Source organism: Porites lutea, chromosome 1, assembly GCF_958299795.1.
Source record: "Porites lutea chromosome 1, jaPorLute2.1, whole genome shotgun sequence".
Classification (NCBI taxonomy): Eukaryota; Metazoa; Cnidaria; class Anthozoa; order Scleractinia; family Poritidae; genus Porites; species Porites lutea.
The window spans coordinates 30,645,681-30,666,166 of record NC_133201.1 but is presented as its reverse complement, the minus strand read 5'-3'; the positions used below and the strand labels follow the sequence as shown (position 1 = coordinate 30,666,166).

General features: G+C 38.5%; 1 protein-coding gene and 1 long non-coding RNA gene across 2 annotated transcripts in view; both read right to left on the bottom strand.

Annotated features, from left to right (window-relative positions):
* Window positions 1-19,298, bottom strand: part of LOC140948164 (intermembrane lipid transfer protein VPS13D-like) — a 142,362-nt gene extending 123,064 nt beyond the window's left edge. Inside the window, exons 1-2 of the mRNA XM_073397390.1 lie at window positions 19,103-19,298; window positions 763-953 (exon numbers count right to left, since the gene is read on the bottom strand). Coding sequence (XP_073253491.1) covers window positions 763-953; window positions 19,103-19,193 — 282 coding nt within the window. The 5' untranslated portion in view covers window positions 19,194-19,298. The remainder of the gene's footprint in view (window positions 1-762; window positions 954-19,102) is intronic.
* LOC140936992 (uncharacterized) lies at window positions 15,579-16,686 on the bottom strand. The gene is made up of 3 exons (XR_012165424.1): window positions 16,530-16,686; window positions 16,156-16,305; window positions 15,579-15,783 (listed from the first exon to the last, which is right to left on the bottom strand). It is a non-coding gene; the product is annotated as an uncharacterized lncRNA (long non-coding RNA).
* Window positions 19,299-20,486: the final 1,188 nt, after the last annotated feature.

Sequence of the window (20,486 nt, the reverse complement as noted above, 5' to 3'; positions counted from 1 at the left end):
AAGTCCTACAAAGGGGCCATTTGAATATCTGCATCGAAAAAGACTATGCGAAATGCTGATCGGGAGGAGATGACATTAATATTAATGACGTCATTATACCCTTGGCATTTGTTTCCAATGTTTGTTTACACTCGTGCTCGTTTCCACTTTACGCTGATTGTCAGAAATCTGACAGCTCAGTCGGAGCCACAGGAGAATTGGAGGTGGAATTCAAATTCCAGAGACATAGTTCCAAGCTCTCCTTCCTGTTCCCACCCCACTACCAGAGAGCCCTAGAGAGATTGCTCGCAGGCTAAGTAAAAACCTTTTTTTAAAATGTAATTGAAATTATTTGCTCCAAACTCCCTATAAAGTTTAACACCTGATATATGGAACTTGAAATTGTAAAATTGTAAGTGGTTCCTTTAAAAAAGGTCTCAGTTATTGGGAGGTGGTGGTATCATTGGGAGGTGGTGAAAGCAGGTTAAAATCGCCTCATCAGGATAGCTGATCATGAGTAGCAAATTGATGCAGTACAATCATATCATAGTTTATTAATTCTCTCCTTTGTCACATGTTTTTGTACACTTAAATATGTACAACATTCGATAGCATTTCTATTGAACACTAAAAACATTGCATTAAGGATGGATCACGGGGTCATTCAGGAGCTCCTAACATAAACTGTAGCATCAATAATTGTTGTTTTTATCTTTGATGTTTGCCACATTACATAATTATAACCAGTCTCCTCTACTATTAAACTTCGATCACACAATTTACCTCTGAATGCTGAAGAGGCCCCGCAACAAGATAAAGTTTGTTGACGTGAACAATCCAAGGCTCTGATTTTGGTCGCAGCAATGGGATAGATAGCTTCAGATGACCAATAAAACCTGACTTCACTTCTAATGGCAGCTCAAGACCTTTCAGTGCTGTTTTTTTTAGTGGCAAGTTATGCAGATCAACAGTGCCTGATCAAAGTTTAACAGAAACAAAGTTAAGAATTCATAAATAAACTAAAAGTACTCTTATTCAATTAACTGAAATAATAAAACTGCACTTTCAATTTAAAATGCCTTGCATTATAAAAGTCGCCCGCCTATCTTATTTACACAGTAATTTTCAGGGAGTTATAATAACTCCTCTAGTGGGGCTAATTTAACTCCTTACAGTGGAGGTATTTTTTGGAGAGTTATTTTAACTCCAAAAAGGAGTTTAAAGAACTCTTTTTCAGGAGTAAAAATGACCCCAGATATTGAGGAGTTAAAATAACCTCAAAAAAGGAGTTATCCTGCACCTAAAATTTTTACTCCACTTTCAGAGTTAAATTAACTCCAAAAAGAGTAAAAACAATCCATGTAAGGAGTAAAAGTAACCCCATTTCGGAATTATCTTAACTCCAGACTGGGAGTAAAAAGAACTCTTTTTCAGGGATAAAAATGACCCCAAATTCGGAGTTAAATTATGAGTTAAAATAACCCCCAAAAAGGGGTTATCCTGTACCTAAAATTTTTACTCCATTTTTGGAGTTATAATAACTCCCTAAAAATTACGGTGTACTTGATACAGCACCATCATGCTTATTAGTTGGTCTAACATAGTAATGGACAATTTTCTTTTGTTTTCTCTGTTAAACTGTGGTTCAAAAATAATAATAGAAGCATGAGAGGAAATAATAAGGACTGGTTATAACAGTTCATGTTCTTTTTGAGATCCAAACATTGATGCCAAGAATATTAGCTACAGATAAAAACCATAGGAAAACGTCCTTTCCAAAACATGAGGGATCATGTATCTTTTGGGGGACTGTCGATCTATGTATCGGCTGACATCTCCAGGGTGCAAAGAAAGTCATTTTTACAGCTTGCCATTCGGGCAAGCTGAAGCTAGCATTTAATTACTAGCCCGAACGTCATTGCAACTAGCCCCCAAATTTTTTGATGAGCAGTATTGATTTCACAGTTCTTCTGTAAGTAAGTTGAATTCCTCAAAATACTTCACTTGCCTGTCGGGCAAGTTAAGAACAGAATTTACTAGCCCGATAACAAAATCCATTAGCCCCGGGCTATCGGACACTATATTCTTTGCACGCTGCATCTCGTTCGACTTTCGATCGATATACTGACCACTACGTCGGCCGATACTCGGTCGAGATTTGGTCGAATATCGGCTGAGTATAGACCAATATCTTGGTCGAGTGGTGTTATCCTGTCGCTCGCATATTGGTCAACAGATCGATCAACAGTCCGTCAAGATAGCATCAGTAGTGTGTCATCAGCACTGTTGCACTTTGGAATCATGAAATGAAATTTTTTAAAAAAAATTCAGTAATGTGTCGGCAATGTATCGGTGAATTGTCGGTTGAGTATCGGTGAGGTATCGGTGGTGTATTGGTCAACAATCGGCATCGCCTAGAGTTGGTCAATATATTGGTCGAGTGACGTTTTACTGTAAGTCAAGTATCAGCCAACAAATCGACCAAAAGTTGGCCACGATGGCATCAGTAGCGTGTCGCCAGTGTACCGGTGAACTATCAGTCAACTATTGGTAAGTTATCGGTAGTGTATCGGTCGACAATCGCTATCGCTTTTACTCTATGCTTTGCCCTTTGTTACAAGGTTTCTGACGTCAGCTGACACGCAATGGCCACTAATGCTTGTTACACATATCGGTTTCGGCTGACAACGGGTTGATTGTTGTCTGTCTGGCGGCAAAGTGTCGGCGGCCGATAGACTGTAGCGGTCAAGTACCGAACACATATTCGTCGAGACGTGGCCGACTCTCGGCCGACAGTCGGCTGATACTAGACCGCCACATCGACCAACAGGTCGACCCACATTTCCGCCATGGTATCGTCCGTTAGGTCGGCCAAGTGTCGCTGATATGTCGATAATCCGTCGGCACATCACGGCCTACTATCGGCCGACTATTCACCGATAAACTGTAGCGACCGAGTGTCACCAGCATATAGGTCGAGAGTCGACCAAGAGTCGACCGATTATCGGCTGACATAGCAGCCAATATATCGAACCACAGTCGTGTGAGATGTCGGCCAATACTTTGATCAACAGTCCCCTAAAAGACACATGATCCAAAATGAGTGAGCCTAGGGAGGTTATAGTCTCCCTCGCAGCCGTTTTTTTAGGGGAGCGTTGCGTGTCATCTAAAAAACGGCTGCGAGGGAGACTAGGGAGGCTATTACTTGGAGCCCTTCATTTGTATGTAAACTGTGCAAATGAAATGGCCATTTTTCCAGAAATGACTATTAAATAAGTTCCTTGAAGAAACGTTAAAATCTTGGCTGCACTTTGTGAATACATATGATAAATGCGGCGCGCGGCGGGGAGGGGGGTGGTCTGGGAGCGAGGTCTGGAACCGAGTCTACATGATCGCCCCAGTTAAGAAATTTAGCCGAGTGACACTGAGTACCAATTTTCCTTCAAAACAAATATGGCGGAAAATGCAGACATGGAAGGACGATGAGGTATTGCTCAGTTTTAAGTTTTCCCGCGCCCAAACATTAAGAAAAGGTTTTCATGAACTTTTTAAATGGAATTTTTGGACGTCAGCAGGCATGATGTATGAACAGTTCACGGGTGACTTCACTTTTCGTGATTCGGCATCTCGGCAAGTTCAGTTTATATTTATAAGCTACGTGAATTTTACGAGCGACCACCCTGCTCCATCTCTTATATTTTTCCGTTGACAGCGGTATTAAGACTCTCTTCCTCATCCTAAACACATGCTACGAGCACACTACATTAGTATGAGTCTTGCAACAGTCATATGTGAATGTTTATTAAACCAATTTTCTACGTTTGTTTGTACGCTGGGAGCCACAATAAATATTTATGGGTTTAAATACAGAATATAGGGCCAATTTAGTAAAAGCCAGGGTAAATGTTCCAATCACTTTGCTTCACATATACTGGGATACTGGGTCTGTAAATGTAAACTATTTTTAATATATCAGAAGGCTGGAAGAGGTGTACTGAAACTTCAAAATCTTCACTGAAACATCACTGGAGTGATAATCAATAAATAAGTCCAACAGCAATACCGTATTTAGTAGTTTTATATTAGATAGTGTCTTCGGTTTCAAGTATTTCCTTGAAATTGTTTGTACAAAAACTCCCCATAGTTCTGAATTGAAATGATTGAAGTGGTTTAGTGTGGGGACAAGAGGCTAAGCCAGTTGCTAATAAGAGTGAGTACATCAGAAAGCGGCATGCGTCGAGAAAATCCCTCAAAGGACTGAAGTACAAGAAACAGAAAAAAACAAAAATTGAATGTTTTGCAAAGTTTGTAACGAGAATCAAAAGGAGCTTGAAAAACGACAACTTCAATTGTTTGTGTAAGTTATGAATCTGATTTACAACTAAAACAAACGATGTAAAATTGATTTTTTTATCAACTATCAAAATAAGTTATTGTCCCTTGAGCCCAATCCCCTCAGCAGTTCTTTCTACGATACTACCCTTGGCTTATTTGGCCTAGATGGGTATGTGCAGCTGATTTAGGGTGGTGACCATTTCACCCTTTAGACTTTGGAACAGGGTGTCTGTTTGGACTGTAAAGGTTAATGAAGAGCAGTCTGTAATTACATTTTTGGTACCACCATTTTTTTCGCTAAATTTTTTTCCATGTTTCTAGGTTTAAAAGCTAACTGAATTATGTGTGGTAAATGAAATGAATCAGATTATAAAATAAGGTCTTTTGGCTTAAAAAGGGTAGGGAAATTAACAATGTGTCCAACTACGCATACCAAACCCAGGGAGATGATCTCACATTTTAATACCCTTTTACCACTTGTTGTAACAGCAAAGTCAGTGAAGGTTTATGGTCTCTATGAAATGTTTTTGCCTGCCTCAACACAAGCTTCTGACTGTTATTGTTGACTACAAATAATACTACCTTAACAATAATCATTTTACATTTTTTTCCAAGGCATCCTATGGTGTTTTTCCTATCCACTAGTACAAGGCAATTTTTAAGTTGAAAGAGTTTGATTTCATTAACTTCATTTTTTTACAGACACAAACTATCTGGAACGTTGATGTCCAAAGATGTTAAACGTTATATGCAACTGTATGGCAAAAACTGATGCAAAGGAAAGGCAAAAATAGAAATATCACCATTTTCCTGATTTTATAAATTTCCTTTGAAGCATATGTAGCCAGATGTGGTCCTTGTCAGAAACATGAACTTGAACATTTATTTTCTGAACTTAGCTAATCTTTTTGAAACCATAATCTTGTTCCAAGGGGTAGTGTAGTTTTTGGAATTTATAATTTTTCCCTCTCTGTTGGCAACAAAACATACTTGAATGTGGACTCAAACTGAAGGCAGTGTAATAACTGCTGTCACGAAAAGAGAATTCCAAACACACAAAATAATTACCGTTTCATTTGCCTAAGCTTTATTTGCTGGAAACTACGGTAAAGTTTAAATTAAATCACAGGAAGATAAGAACTTAAGCATATCAGCATGTGCAAAATCAAGAGAGAATGATCTCTTGGCAAAATTTAGTTAGCTTTTCTCTAGTACATAAAGAAATACATGGACTACGTGACTTGACCATGCCACTCAATCATCCAACGCAACTCTGCCAGGATAAGTTCACAATCAAGGATAAAGAATTAAGGACTCTCAATCGTCATTTCTTGTCGTCTTGAAGGTGTAGTAAGACCGTAAGCAACTCTGACAACTCTTCTACTCCACGACCACAGCCACCGCACTTTTTTTAATGTCACAAAGAATTACTTTTGGGCCTTTCACTTGAAAATATAAACTCTTCTACATACGTATTGGAGGGTTGGCCCTTCTTTTAGTCTTGTGGGTCTTCTAAACAGAAACACAGCTTGAGAGCCTACATCTAGAGAGATGAAGTGAGTCAAACGGTCCGGTATCGAGGAATAAAACAATGTCTGTTTACGATCAGTGTTCACTGGTCTCTTTCTTATAGTCAGGTCTCTTTGTGCAAAATATAGGCCGGATCGATACAGACGTGACAAAAGTATCAAATTTGGCAGAGAGCTTTCTTACCACCTGCCGATTAATACTGGGGGGGGGGAGGGGTGCCCGTTACAAATGGTCCTAATTACAGATAAAAGGGGGGGGGTTAACTTTCACCTATAATAGCAGATTGAGTCCCCTGTGGTGAGTACTCTTCTTGTTTGTCATACTATAACATAAAACCCAAATGTATCACATCCTAAACGACAGAATCGTTAAATTTTGACATGCTACATGAACGACCTCATGAACCGTAACTGACAACGCGCCCACTTTGTAATTGTGAAGCTAAGATTAGATTATAATTTGCTTCGTTGGTAACCCTGTCCTTGAGATAATGATTAAAACATGTCAGCCTCGTCTTCGTCCTCCTCTGGTTAATGCGCAGCCTTCGGTGCGCGAGGCCCCGAGTTTGATCCCCCGTGTCAACACATCCTTATTTCAACTTCTCTCCTTTCTGGGTAGCTTTTGCTAAGCTTTAAATACCCTTAAAACAAAGCATTAATGGAGAGAGGGGAGTAAAAGGAGCGCACCGTCGACCTCAAGTTTATTTGTTATTACTGATAAGTAATTCCTGATAAGTTTATCAGTTACATTACTGTCACAAGTTATTGAAGTAAAATATAGTCGCTTCACCTTTTTCTACCTTTTTATTAAGCCCTGGGGACGAGGTTGTAAAACATGCCCCTCCATGAAATTTAACACTCTTTATTTTTTACACATTTGCATTTTACAAAAAGTGTATGAGGTCCCTGCATGCCTAGAAACCTGTAAGGAGCTCATTCACTTCAGAGCCCTCGCACCAGAGTGTTAATGGTAGGTCTATACGATCTTTCATAAAAAAGGAAGGTCGCCGCGTGCGTTACAATTTACAAACAAACTAACTTCAGAAGAGCTGAAAGTTACAGGAACAAGGTCTCTTTTAGCCAACCAATGATGCATCATTTATGAAACTGAATGTAATTTGTTTGATGCAATTAGGCGAATACCCCGTGGTTACGAAATCTTACGATCACGAATTCCTCAAGAGGAATTCAGTTACCAACTTTTCACAAAATAATGCTGTGGAAAATCAGGGGCACCCAACGAGAACATAGTTCAAAACCACTTAAGTATAGCATTGTTAAACGTATTTTAGTATTTAAACTTTAGATATAGTCATATTTTTGTCCCCTAAAAATTTTCATCTGTTCGGATTTCCTAGCTGAAAGTCAAGTGAACCGAAAATTATAGGGATGGAAATTTACCTTTTCGAAAATTTCAGCCAGAGAAAAGGTTCCCGAAAATTCTAGGTGACCTCTTTAGGGTAAAAATCTGTTAAAAATGGGCAATTATTCCATTTTTTGGATAATCGAAAATCCTAGGAAAGGCAGGCAAGCAAGAAATTTTACAACAAATGTTCCGAAAATTCTAGATCTCAAATCGTCTTCCGAATAGATATTTTCCAAAAATTGACGTTGGGTGCCCCCGGGAAATTACAGAAAATACCAAAACAAGCAAGGGTCAACAATAATTATGGCCTGGTCCCTTATAACAATAGAGTGGTCATGACAAAGAAGCCTATCAGCCGCAACTTTGACCACTCAAACAGATTTCTGAGAGATTACATACCGCAAAACTTTGCATTCACTTATGCCTATGTTGCCACACCAGGAGCCTAGAAATCGGCTCCTGGTCACACCTTGTTTTTATTGCTGGATATCATTCTAAAGAGCTTTACGAAATATTTTGTTAGTAGGGGTATTTTGAACATGACTGAAATTTAGAGATGGTGACAAAAACGAACACACAAAAAACGTCACAAAACGAGACGCATGAAACACCCGCAATCTAATATTCATGTTACACCGATATAATGGCTCCTTTGGCTGCTATGCTGACGTTTTTGAAGATAGAAGTAGTATCACAGCTAGTCCCGGGTTAGTGATACCGTTTATTACCAGTTTCACGGTTTCTGAGACAACATAAAGGTGGGGGACTCCAGGTAGGTGAGGTAACCTGCTTAGGTGGGGTTGAATGATAACCCTCCTTTACATGCAATATTACAACCCCGCCATCCTGGGGTGCACTTTATCAAGATTATTGAATTGTCGCTAAGCACGTAAACAAGAAAAATGCTGGCAAACCACGTCTACGCTCACTTGCTACTCTTGCTGCAACCTTCAGTGTTATGGCTTGCTATTGTTATCTTTAATAATTATGTGAAGCCACCCGGCGCCAAAGTGAATTTTGCGCGAATTTGATGTATCACGAATCAGCCGACCCCGACTAGCCTGGGTTATCTCACCTTGAAACGTTGACGTGGCAAATTTTGACCTCAGCTGAGAGGGTTACCCGGTGTGGCAGACCAGGCTACCCACCTTGAAGGGTCACCCCACCTATCATGTAAACGTGATCAAATTAAAATGAGAGATTATATGGACAGGCGGGCTACCCCACCTAAGTGGGTTACCATGCCTACCTGGGGTCCCCCTCCTCTATGTAAACAGGCCCTAAAAGTTAGCCTGGCCCCCTTTCTACAGTTTCAGCAGTTAAACCATTCACCATTTATCATTGAGACAATCTTGTACCACCTGAGTCTCACTTTTACGACTTGATAAGCTGTCATTATTTTTTGGACATGAGTGCTTCAATGCCAAATGTAGAGGCTTCATGATAAACTGTGCTGTTTTTTAAAGCTTCGGCTACCTTCTTTCTTTTTTTCGTTTATAAGACCAGATTCCTTTTTTTTTTGTTTTTGCTTTGTAAAGCTTAGACAAACTACGGGAATTATAAATGATATGACTTGTGCCACGATGCTTGCTTCTCTGTCAAAACATGCACGTGCGTCCAGCAGATAAAGAGAGACTCAAAGGCATCCAGGCCTATGTTAAGCTGAAAAAGAACTATTTTGGGTTCTGTCATTTCGTTATTTGCTCTTCATGGACAGCTGTCATAAATCCCTGATAATATGTAATACAAAAGACTCTTTGACAATTTCGTTTTTTTCTTTCTGAAATTTTGTGTGTGAATCGCTATGCCATACGCTTTTTTTAGCTTCAAGTGGCATGTAATGACAAGTAATACTTGATAAATAAGGCTTAAGCCACACAATAAGGTCTCCTCTAATTGAAATACATTAGAAAAGGAGAAGAGAACCCCAGAAGCTGAGTTCTTGCAAGTTATGAAGCAAAGAAAAGGTCATCTTAGAGATGACATATGAAAATGTGGGCGGACTGTGGACTTGCTTTAAGGGCACAGTAATAATCAACTAAATTATACAGTCAGTAAACTAATAATGGATGGGAATGCCAGATTTTCGAGTGAAATTGTTGTTTACAACATGAGAAGAGCATTCTGAGTGATTTAAGGTATTAAATAACAATTTTCAATCAAAACATCACAGGGACTCCAGCAGGTGAAATTTACAATAATTAAATCCTGTTTAGCACCCTTCAGTGGCATATTTGCATTGGGCACTCCCTCTAATATTCATGGTGCTGCAATAAGCTATCGCTGTGCAAAGTTTGGTGCCTTTTGTCAACTCTGTAACGATCCTGACCTTAAGAGACCTGACTATTAGCGGAGTAAACCACATGTAACGACAAACGCAAGACCAGAAGAAAGGAAAACGTCAGCTTTACATTACCACGGACAAACATTGGTTACAGCAAAGAAAACAATGACTGACGGGACCAAACGCAAACTCATTTTACACTATCGAATCACTGCGAAGAAGAATTTCTTGTTGTTGTTCCCAGCCCGTTTCGCGCATGCTCGCTACAGTTCTCGAATGATTGACAGATTTCTCAACTGGGGCGATCATGGAAACCGAAAAGCGGCAAGATCAAAGGCCGTTGCCAGCCCTCCCTGGGTAAATGATTCATTTGCAAGCTTATCAAAATACAAATCTTAAATTCTTACATTTACCTGGAGTTATGTAAACCGGGTTAGCAAACATTCTGTAATTTTTCTCAACTTCCCCTGTCTAATAGCTTGACATGTGTTTATTGTGTTGCCTGCTTATGTCGTTTTTTTTTGCTTGTTTTGTGACTAGGGATTTGTGTAGAAGTGAATGTAGACAGAATTACTATCTTACCCCCCCTCCCAATTTTTCGATCTTTTTTTCCTACCCACAATTCTTTTTTTACCATAAGTGACAGTTATTTGAAGTCAGCGCGCGCCTAAAGCTGGTTTTGGTGCCGTTTAGCAGTTTAGTTTTTGCCCCCGCAGGGATTTCGTCCAGAAGGCGAAATCCTAAGGAGGCACTCTAGTAACTGGCGCGTATATTAAGGAAAGTACCTACAGTTGAAATATACAATCATACAGTCAATATAGAAAAAATCTCGAATTGCTTGAGCAGGGGCCGCGAGGAATCGGTAGGTAATGATGACGTTTCTATTGTTTGCGTCCGCAAGTACAAAATGGTTAGGATGACGTAGAGACAGAACATCCCCGAGGGACCGCTTAGGTAGATTTTGTGACATTTATTGTGCAGTCATGCTTCGACACCCTTTTGCGTTACGTATTATCAGTGACATTCTGTGGAGCAGTTGTTTCAGTGAAAGTTATGGACCAAAATTTTAACGACACTCGACACTAAGCGCAGGAGAAGTTATAAGGTTACCTGGCTACAATTTTGAACATGTACCAACCCCTCTATCAGCTGAAGGTGTTGGGCTTTACATAAATGAGCTTATCCCCTACAGAGTTCTAGAAAAGGAATCTACATCATCATTTCAAGCCTTGTGGTGTGAATTAAACATGCGCAAAGGAAAAAATATCATTTGTGGAGTGGTCTATAGGCAGCACAATTGTCCAGATCATTTCCGAAATAATGAAATTATCCTACTTGGTGACTTTAACATAGATCTCCTTAAAATTGAGAGCTGCGGTTATAGCCAAAAACTTTTTGAAACTTTACAAAGTCTATCTCTACTTCCAACTATCGATAAACCCACAAGGTCTTATGGTAGCTCCGCAACCTTAATTGATAATATTTTCATTAATAGCCTAGATAAGTTTGTACTGAGTGGTAACATTGTGTCCGACATCAGTCAAATACCTTGGTGTTCTGATTGATTATGAACTTTCCTGGAAAAACCATATTAATCTAATCTGTTTAAAGATAAGTAGAACAGTGAGAATTCTAGCAAAGCTTAGACGTAGTATTCCATTACGTCCCCTCTTAAATATCTATCAAGCCCTTATCAACCCCTATCTTTATTATGGCATCTGTGCTTGGGGCTCTGCACCTAAAACTTATTTAAATAAGATACTCTTAATTAAAAAACGAGCCCTACGCCTGATTTACTTTACGGATTATAAGCAACATGCTGTACCATTTTTCTTAAAATCAAAAGTCTTTCCCCTATCCTTTATTTACTTTGATTGTCTTTGTAGTATCATGTGGGACGTTGCTAACAATTCTGCACCTGAAAATATCAAAAGAGCCTTTACTAGGATTTCTGAGGTGCACTCATATCCTACCCGATCTTCTCTCAATGATGATTTCTATACCGAACACTCAAGGCTTAAAAAAATGCGTAGTTCTTTTCTAAGAGTTGGACCAAAAATTTGGAATTCTTTACCCTCAGATATGAGAAACTTACCAAAATCTACCTTTCGGAAAAAGATAAGGAATAAGCTCTTTGAAATTTTATCTTAATCTGATGACTATCTTGAAATCACTGAAATCATGCATCAACTTAAATTTAACTAGCTCAGGAACACAACTAAATTTATATTCTCTGTGTAAAATCATAATGCAATTAAATTAGCTTAATACATACTATAGTTTTTATTTTGCGACAGCTGGTACTGTTTGTAAAATAGTTCCTTTTTTTCTTTTCTTTCTTTAAATTTGTGTGTCTCTTCTCCCGCCTCGATTAGGCTCTCCTATACGCGGATGGAAGCTATCGTGTAATTGTAAATTGAGAGTGAATGAATAAAGTTGAAGTTGAAGTTGAAGTGCGTATAACTGTGTATATATAAACACCTGGAGAGTTTGCCAGACACGAGTTCACAAATCTCTTATTGGAAAGCTTGCCAGACACTCTTTCTCTCTCTTTGACCGGAATAAGACTCAGCCCCAAACAAGCTAGACGAGTGAACGATCGACGATTACAGACATTCGCCTACAATCAAATTCTGTGCTGACTTTTTCCCTGCTCACAGATGTCCTTCTGCTATAAAGTTTAAAATAAGACTAGAATGCGCAAGTGTGAATTGATCAAACGTCCTTTTAATTTCTAAGGCTTCCTTTCCGGCAAATAAAATGAACTGAATGTAAAAAGTTAAAGAGAAATAGCGAAAAATTCAACTTCTAATTATCACGTGTAAATTTTTTTTATGGTTTAGAATAAACTGTTCTCGAAACTGAGAATGTTTTGATCAAAGCTGTGTAAATCGACCTAAAACTGTGCATGGAACCTTGCGTTTCCCGTATGTATCTCACCTATTGCATGGTTTATGTGTGAAAATCTTCATTATGAATCGGTATATTTCAAAGGGCTACACAACGAGCAAGAATAGACCTTGCCGCGGTTTTCGACGCCATCTTGACGAGTAGGCAAACGTGTGAGAAATTACAGTGTTTGTATGAAAATCTAATGTCGAATAATTTCCGTAAAGCGGCTGTTCTGAAAAAAAAAATCAATTGTAAACTAAAGCTACTAAGCAAAGGATTGCACTAAAAAATTTTGGGGGCGTATTTGTGCTTAAATTTCTGCAAGGGCTTGCTTTAAATTTCTCATATATTTGTCTGTAATTTTTCCCGGGATTTTCTTACAGACAAATGTAAAGAAAATTTTAAAAAGTGGTTCTAGGTCTTCTAGCGCATGTAACGCCCTCACTTTTTTTCAGTAGAATCCTTAGGAGTGAAGCTTTAGTTTACGATTGATACTTTTTTTCAGAACAGCCGTTCTACGGAAATTATTCTATACTTGCAGTGTTTCGTAATAAACGATTCTATAGACCTTGTCACGGTTTTCGACGCCATCTTGACGAGTAGGCAAACTCGTGAGAAATCACAGTGTTTGTATGAGAATCTTATGTGGAATAACTTCCGTAAAACGGCTATTTTTTGTAAAAAAAAAAATATGAATTGTAAACTAAAGCTTCACTCTTAAGGATTCTACTGAAAAAAATTTGAGGGCGTTACGTGCGCTAGAAGACCTAGAACCTTCTTTTAAAATTTTCTATACATTTGTCTGTAAAAATTTCCGGGGAAAAATTGCAGACAAATATATGGAAAATCTAAAACAAGCTTCTGGAGAAATTTAAGCACAGTAACGGCACCCAAAATTTGTTAGTAAAATCCTTTTCTGTGTATTTTTTTTAGAACAGCCGATTTATGGAAATTATTCGACATTGGATTCTCATACAAACACTGTAATTTCTCACGCATTTGCCCACTCGTCAAAATGCCGTCGAAAACCGTGACAAGGTCTATGCTATTGACCGACAATATACAGAGCGGGGGCAGCTGTAGTGTCAACCATTACTAGTATATATTGGTCACCTTGAGAAAAGTTTTCCGGAGAGCATCATGTAAAGCTCTGAGAAGGGACAATGTTATTACGATATCGCAGAGTCTGCATCGTCCAATATCGTATTATATTCTAGTTTCATTTGGCTAAACGGATCAATCACCCTGATCCGGGCTGAGACAGAAAGGTACGATATTGTTCGCTTTTCTAAGGTGACCACTAAGTCTTTGGCCTCGGGAACAGGCTCTTAGGAGTCAAATGAATTAGGTGACAGCAAAATTGCAGGTGAACGTTGAACCGGGCCAAGACTTTGTGAGTTTTTTTCTGGTGTGAAAATAAGGCTAAGGTGATCCGCCGACCGTGTGACTCTACATTCGGGACCTTAAATAAGACGAGTTTAACCGAAAAGTCCAGAAGTGTTTATCTGGCAATAGGCTAAGTTTTTCCTAGTTATTCGATCATATTTCGCTTATGTTAAACGTGAGAAGATTATGCGTGGTTGTGGATAGTCTTATCAGTGCCGCGAAAGTGTGTGATTGTGTGATTTCTGCATGGTGTTGATAGGTATGTGATCGCGTGGTTGAACTGCGGTTTCGCCAAAATATTCTGTGCCAGCCATTAATATTGTTTCGTCGGTGTTTCGCTTAGCTGATTGTACCTTGGAAAAGCAACTCTCGACTCAGAAAAATTGGATCTAGGTCTAGTTTCAGCGGGCTCTAATGGCATTGCACCATAGGCCGGTTTTTGCAGATAAGAAGGTGATAATTTGTGCACTATGTTCCATTCAGTTAAATGTCTACACTGTAAAAACTGACCAGTTATAGTGACCTCAAAAAAATGGTTAAGGTTTGAATCCCAGGTAACCGTATTTTATTAGGTTACAGTAACCAAAAAAATATAGTTCAGGTTAACCATTTTTTATTCCCGTTGAAATAACTTTTCTTTATGGGTTACATTAACCCTTAAAAATGTTTGTTTCTACCACAGCCCACGCCACTGCTTATGACTTGTTTGTCATAACCTCTACTTTTTGGTTAAAATAACTTTAAATTTTTAGTTGTTATAACCGAAATAAAAAGATAAATATGTTTCAACCCATACAGATAAGTTATAATAACTATTTTTTGTGGTCATGGTAAACCAGTTTTTTGGGTACTAGTGATGAATCTGTGGTAACCCATTTAAAATAGTCAAGAGGTGGTAGCTTTAACCATTCCATATGGGTTAGAAGAAAACGGTTGTTTTAACTGATAATAATGAATTGCATTAACCTCACAATAATGGTCTTCAGCAACATTTTTAATGGTTATGTTAACCGTTCTCTACAAACAACAACAACAACAACAACATAGTTGACCAATAACTTTATAAAAAGATAATCATACAACATTGCAAGTAAAAAATGCTTATGTTTCTTAATACAAGTATTTAAAGCAGAACAAGGAATGATTAAACAATCAGCCCTGCTTCCTAAACTATAGCAAATTTGTATAGGTAATAGCATGATTTGTAGTGATATTTGGCGTAAATACCACGAGTGATATTTCGAAATTGTTATACGTAATTTCACGAGCCGTTAGGCGAGTGAAATTTGACACGATTTTGAAATATCACGAGTGGTATTTACGCCAAATATCACGTACAAATCATGTTATTATTTGTTTATACTACTAACCACAAAAGGTTTGTAATTTTCACATGTAGGTATTTCAAATTAAGCTGAAATACCACTGCTCTCAGCCAATCAAATTGCAGAAATTTCTCATGTAGTATAAAAATTGGAATACTGCATGTCTCTCACAAGACTGCAAAACAAGACTTTGTACACTGGCATATGATTGTAAAACAGAAACATCCTTAAGCAGAAAAAATTCAAGTAACTCCAGGGTCAACAGTGATACAGTACTTTGATTGAATTAAACCCTTAAGGTATAAGACAAAAGTGCCTTTCCTACCAAAAATACTTTGTCAAATACAAAGGGAATTAAGAATTTCGTGAGATTCCATGATATAATAATTGTAAGATCTTGCCAGTGAAGAGTTAACTCCTCACCCACTGTACATGTAACTTTCTTTCTTTTGCTAATGATTGCATGAAGCGAAGCATATGATCTAAAAACTACCAGTGCCCTTCATTGTTCTACAAGCCATGTTTTTCTACTAGAAAGCAAAAAAAGATCCTATTCCAAGCAGTGGCTCGTTGAGGGTAACTCATCCGCCGGATCAGGACTTGTCTCGTTGTAATGAAAATATGGGTACTCGCCGAGCTTCATTCAAAGTTGTTTATTCCCTCAGTCGTTCAAATTTGGTGATATTTCTGAAATAAACGAAAATATTTCGTTTTTAAGTTCACTGGTTAACGCACAAAAAATTACAGTCTTTCAGCGATACGCCTGTGGGGAACACGCACGCACGCGTGTGCGTGGTCATCGTGAGCAACACGCGACACAAAGCTACAATTAAAAAAAAAGCTTTGTAATAGCGTATGATAGCTCTGTAACAGCAGTACAATATTGCAATTAAGATGGTCATCCGAAGACTGGAAAATCTATGCAACTGTACTGAACATTAAGAAAACTTTAAAGGGCCACGCAAGTGCGTGGGGTTATCTCAAAACGCGTCTATTTTTTTGCAAAAAGATAATTTTAAAAACGATTTAGAGTTCTGTTTAAAAATAAGCAATACATACCGGTCATGCTGTTTCAGTGAAGGTCGGTGAAACAAGTCTTCGAGATTTTGCCTGTGTTCATTTGTCTTTAGTCGACGGGGCAGATATTTTGCTTATCTATTTCAGGCGGTCAACTGAAGTAAATTCTGTCATGATCTTCTTATCATCCTCCTTTGAGTAAAAGATTTGCAAGGTATTCGTTAGCTAAGAATTTTATAGAAGCAGTAAAGACTGAAATTCAAGTGAGAGATCTATTCTGAAGACGTTGTCTTCGGACTACCCTGTGAGCAGAGTCTCCTTCGATCTTCCTAGATAAGTCGACTTATCTGGGAAGATCGAAGGAGACTCTGCTCGCAGGGTATCTTCGGAATTGCATAAATTTGAAATCACATTACCTTTTTACTTGCCACATCTCCATTGCTGTCCGTGGCTAGGAAACGAGCTCCCATTGACTTTTAACTGAGGGGCTTTATCCAGGCGAAATATAAAATGTTTCTTTTCGCAGCAATGAACCAAGAGCACGGAATTCAGCTTGGCGCAAAACGGTTAAACTAAAAAACTGAACTATGAGAGCCGAATTTGGCATTGATTTTGAAATTCCAAGTCTCTCATTGGCTAGCTAAGTAGATTAACGTCAAGGTGTTAAGTAACATACTACAGTTGACAGGAAACAATGCAACATTTTCTGAAAACCCTTAGTTGTTTTTCGAGTAAACTCGCCTAACATGTTTCCAACCATGAAATAGTTTAAGCTTATAAAAAGGTTACTGAGTAAGATTTTTAATTTACTGAGAACATTTAACGCCATTTAGGGTTCGTGACGTGACGAAATAGAGTTACTTTAAGTCACTTCAGACAAATACCGGAAACCCGTTGGAATTTTGTGACCGGTGAAAAACACGAAAGTATTTTTTGAAAACACGCGAGGATAGCTGTTGGCCTTTCGAGGTGCGCAGCATTGATTTGAATGGCATAACCTGAACAGGACATCTTGAAGAATCATTTCACCTAGATGACGATTAGTTCTCTCGGCTAGTCCGTCGAGGGAAACGTCAGAGAAGAAAATAGTCCTCGCGTCACGCGACTTCGCCTCTCGAGCGCGCGTACCAGCCCAGTCATTGAAGCAAGACGCGAGTTGGATGCAAGTCATTTAAAATATTTTAACTGTTGGCGAAAGTTGATTTGGCTATTCAATCTTAACCTATCCTAAATCCCATAATAAATGCTGATTATTTGTCCTTTCTTTAGCGTAAGGCAAAAGTCTGCGTTGAAGGTTGGGTACTGAAGGCTTTTATGATCTGTTGTTGTAAACTCATACCCGCCGTTTGTGTAGCCATTTCCTTCTGTGGTTTTCCGCCCGGGGGGGGGGGACTCCCATATGAAACAGACGGGGATGCTCGTCGGAAATTTTGAATTTAACCCCTAAAGGAGACCATCTGGGCGTGGCTCAAGCTTTTTGTGACCCCTAAAGGAGACCAATCCCGGGGTTTTCCGTTCAGTTTAACCCCTCGGAAAAGTCAGTTTTGGCCATTCAGTGTTTAACCTACTTCATAGCTCTAAATAACGGATCGTTATTGGTTAGTCATGACCAACAAATAGTTAATAAAAGATTTTAACCAATTGATTTCAGGTTAGATGCACATTTTTACCATTTGCTTAACCATTTGGTTTCGTTATTTTGACTGCCATGAAAAGTTATTTTGACCAGTCGATGTTCTAACGGAATTATAACCGTCACAACAACTGCTGATCATTGAATAATCTAACCAATAACATAAAGGTTACGATTTTAACTAGTTTATTTTAGGTTAAAATTACTTTTTGCAACTGGTTATAACCTTTTAATATAGTTACCATAACTGATCTGTTTTTACAGTGTATTCCATGCGGAATCCTGTTGTTTATCGGACCGCGAAATAAGTAGTGTTTTGCTAACTATTTAAGTTGTTATGTAAGCCTTAACCAGGCACTCTTTCGCTGCAGTTCACTCTCAACTTACAGATTTCTAGACTGAAATGACACCGGTTTGAAACTTCGCGAAGTCAGTCTACTGAATAAATGTTCTAAAATTTGCGTCATTTTAAATTTGGACTCGTTGGAATGCTTCTAGGGACCATTAACTTACTGCCAGGCGTCAGATTAAGGCTTTTAATCGGCCTTTGAATGAGTTTTGTTGTTTTAAATTACCAAGTAGTAGAATGAGTTGATATTTTTGCTAACCCAGTTTTCAAAAATCAAGGTATACATGTAAAGAAAGAAATGTTATGTAATGTTGCTTTGTGCAAACTTGAAAAAAGGGAAATGAACCATGAACCACAAAACTTTTACTCCCTATATGCATTATATTGCAAGACTAGTACAGTTATGAAATCTGTGACCCGTTTCTGACAAGAGAAAGTGCGAATGAAACATTATAACTTGAATAAGTGACGAATGTAATAACCAGATCCTAGCCAAATACTTTGTAAACATGTATTCTACATTGTACGTAATTCTTGCACTTAAATTATTCAATGACTGAGCTTACTTAAACTGTTTTGGTCAAGAGCAATCATATGAAATAATAAAATATCAAATTATATTCCTTTAAAAATATCTTTACCCATATGAAACTTTCTAGACTATCTAAAATTGTCAAAATTTACTTCCTCTTCCGCGATATGTGAGAAAATTCAAAATGAAAATAAGACTAAATGACAATTAACATTACATCATAGCTAAAGACTGCTAAGTTGAAGAATGCAACCTCGACATTTCAGCACTCAAGAATTCAAAGTGCATTTCCTGTCCAAGTTTAGCTCGTGGATTGGAATGAAGCCTTACTACACAAACTTTCACTAGAGCCTTTTAACGTGCAGCTCAAGCTACAGCCGGTACGTAGTCAAATTACGTAGTTCGTTCGCGTGCATAAGTCAATGCCTGGATGATTTGCACTCATTATATGCGATTTTCACTTATCTTAACCTACCATATCCAATGGATAGTTGGTCTGTGTTAAGATTTTCGACGTACTCCCCAACGTATGTTCTCAAAACCCATGCAGCCAAACTCTCCAACATGACTTTACAGGTTCCTCAGTGAATTTTTAAACCAGCGGAAAGATCGTCGAGAATACACGTAGCCCCACAACGTTATTACCACTCACTTGCAAGCTTTACATCGTCAATAGTAAGAGACGAAGTTTTCATCAATTTCATGAAAAGGAACTCCGCCAAAAAGGCTACTAACTGTAATATTTTTGATCAAAATATTACCTCATCATTTCATTGTAGTGTAGCCTCCCACGCAGACGTTCTTAGGGGTTCGTCACGCGTTCCTGCCCCAGAATGTCTGCTGAACCGAAAGATAACTTCCTTTACCATTGTTCGCAAATGTCAGCTCTGGTGATCACATGCAGATTGTCGGAGATCCAATCGGCGCTGTTGAAGTCAAAGTGTTGACAAGCCAAACACATACGAACAAGCACCGTAGAGTGTGATACGTGACAAAGATTTTGCTCTGGACGAGAATTTAGGAGATAAGCGTGGGGTTTTTGTATATTTCTCTCTGTAAAGGCTGGATTAGATGTCGTTTTCTTGCTCATATAGTTGTTCTTTGGCTGATGCAATGGCGGGGTTACCTTGTAAGACTGAACAAAAAACGGAATTTTTTTTTTCACACGTTATTGTTCTGTAGTAAAGCCGACTTCCGTTCAGCAGCTTTCTGGTCTTTTCTAGAGCTATAAAGTCAGGGGCGAATTTTCTCAGGGTCCAAAGTGCACTTCCCAAATCTGGAAGTCTGCCGCGTTTAAAGGGGGGAACTTTCCCATGATGCTTGGCGGCTAATTTCTGTCTTTTCTCCGCGGTGGAAAGAGCGTTGGTATTGAGATAGATTTTCAACGACCTGAATTTCAAGATGCAGCTCATCCAAGGTAAGTTTCAATGAGCCCTTTTAATCTTTGGTATCTGATTCATACTGTAAAATGTTTCCATGGTCATTTCACGCATTATTGCTCTCGTTTACGACCCTGTTAAGCCATGCTGTTTTAACTCGCAAGTGAATATTTATTTAGATGACTTTCAATTATCGAAAACTGTCTTTATTCTAGCGAGGTTTTGCCCTAATAAATTATTTAAATCGGCGGACAAGGAGTGCTTGATACTAGTTCCACGCTCCGACCTCTTTCGACCTCGCGATTTTTATGGGTTTAATCGTTTTGAAATATCGCATTTTCAGCCCTTTCTCCGCTAAGATGCAAGACGAAGGTTTCAATTTCTTTATATGCTAAGTCCTGCAAAGATGGGACATTTTTTCTTGAATTCGCTTTTTTTTCGCTGATCAAAACACAAATATTATCTCTTAAGAGTTTGATG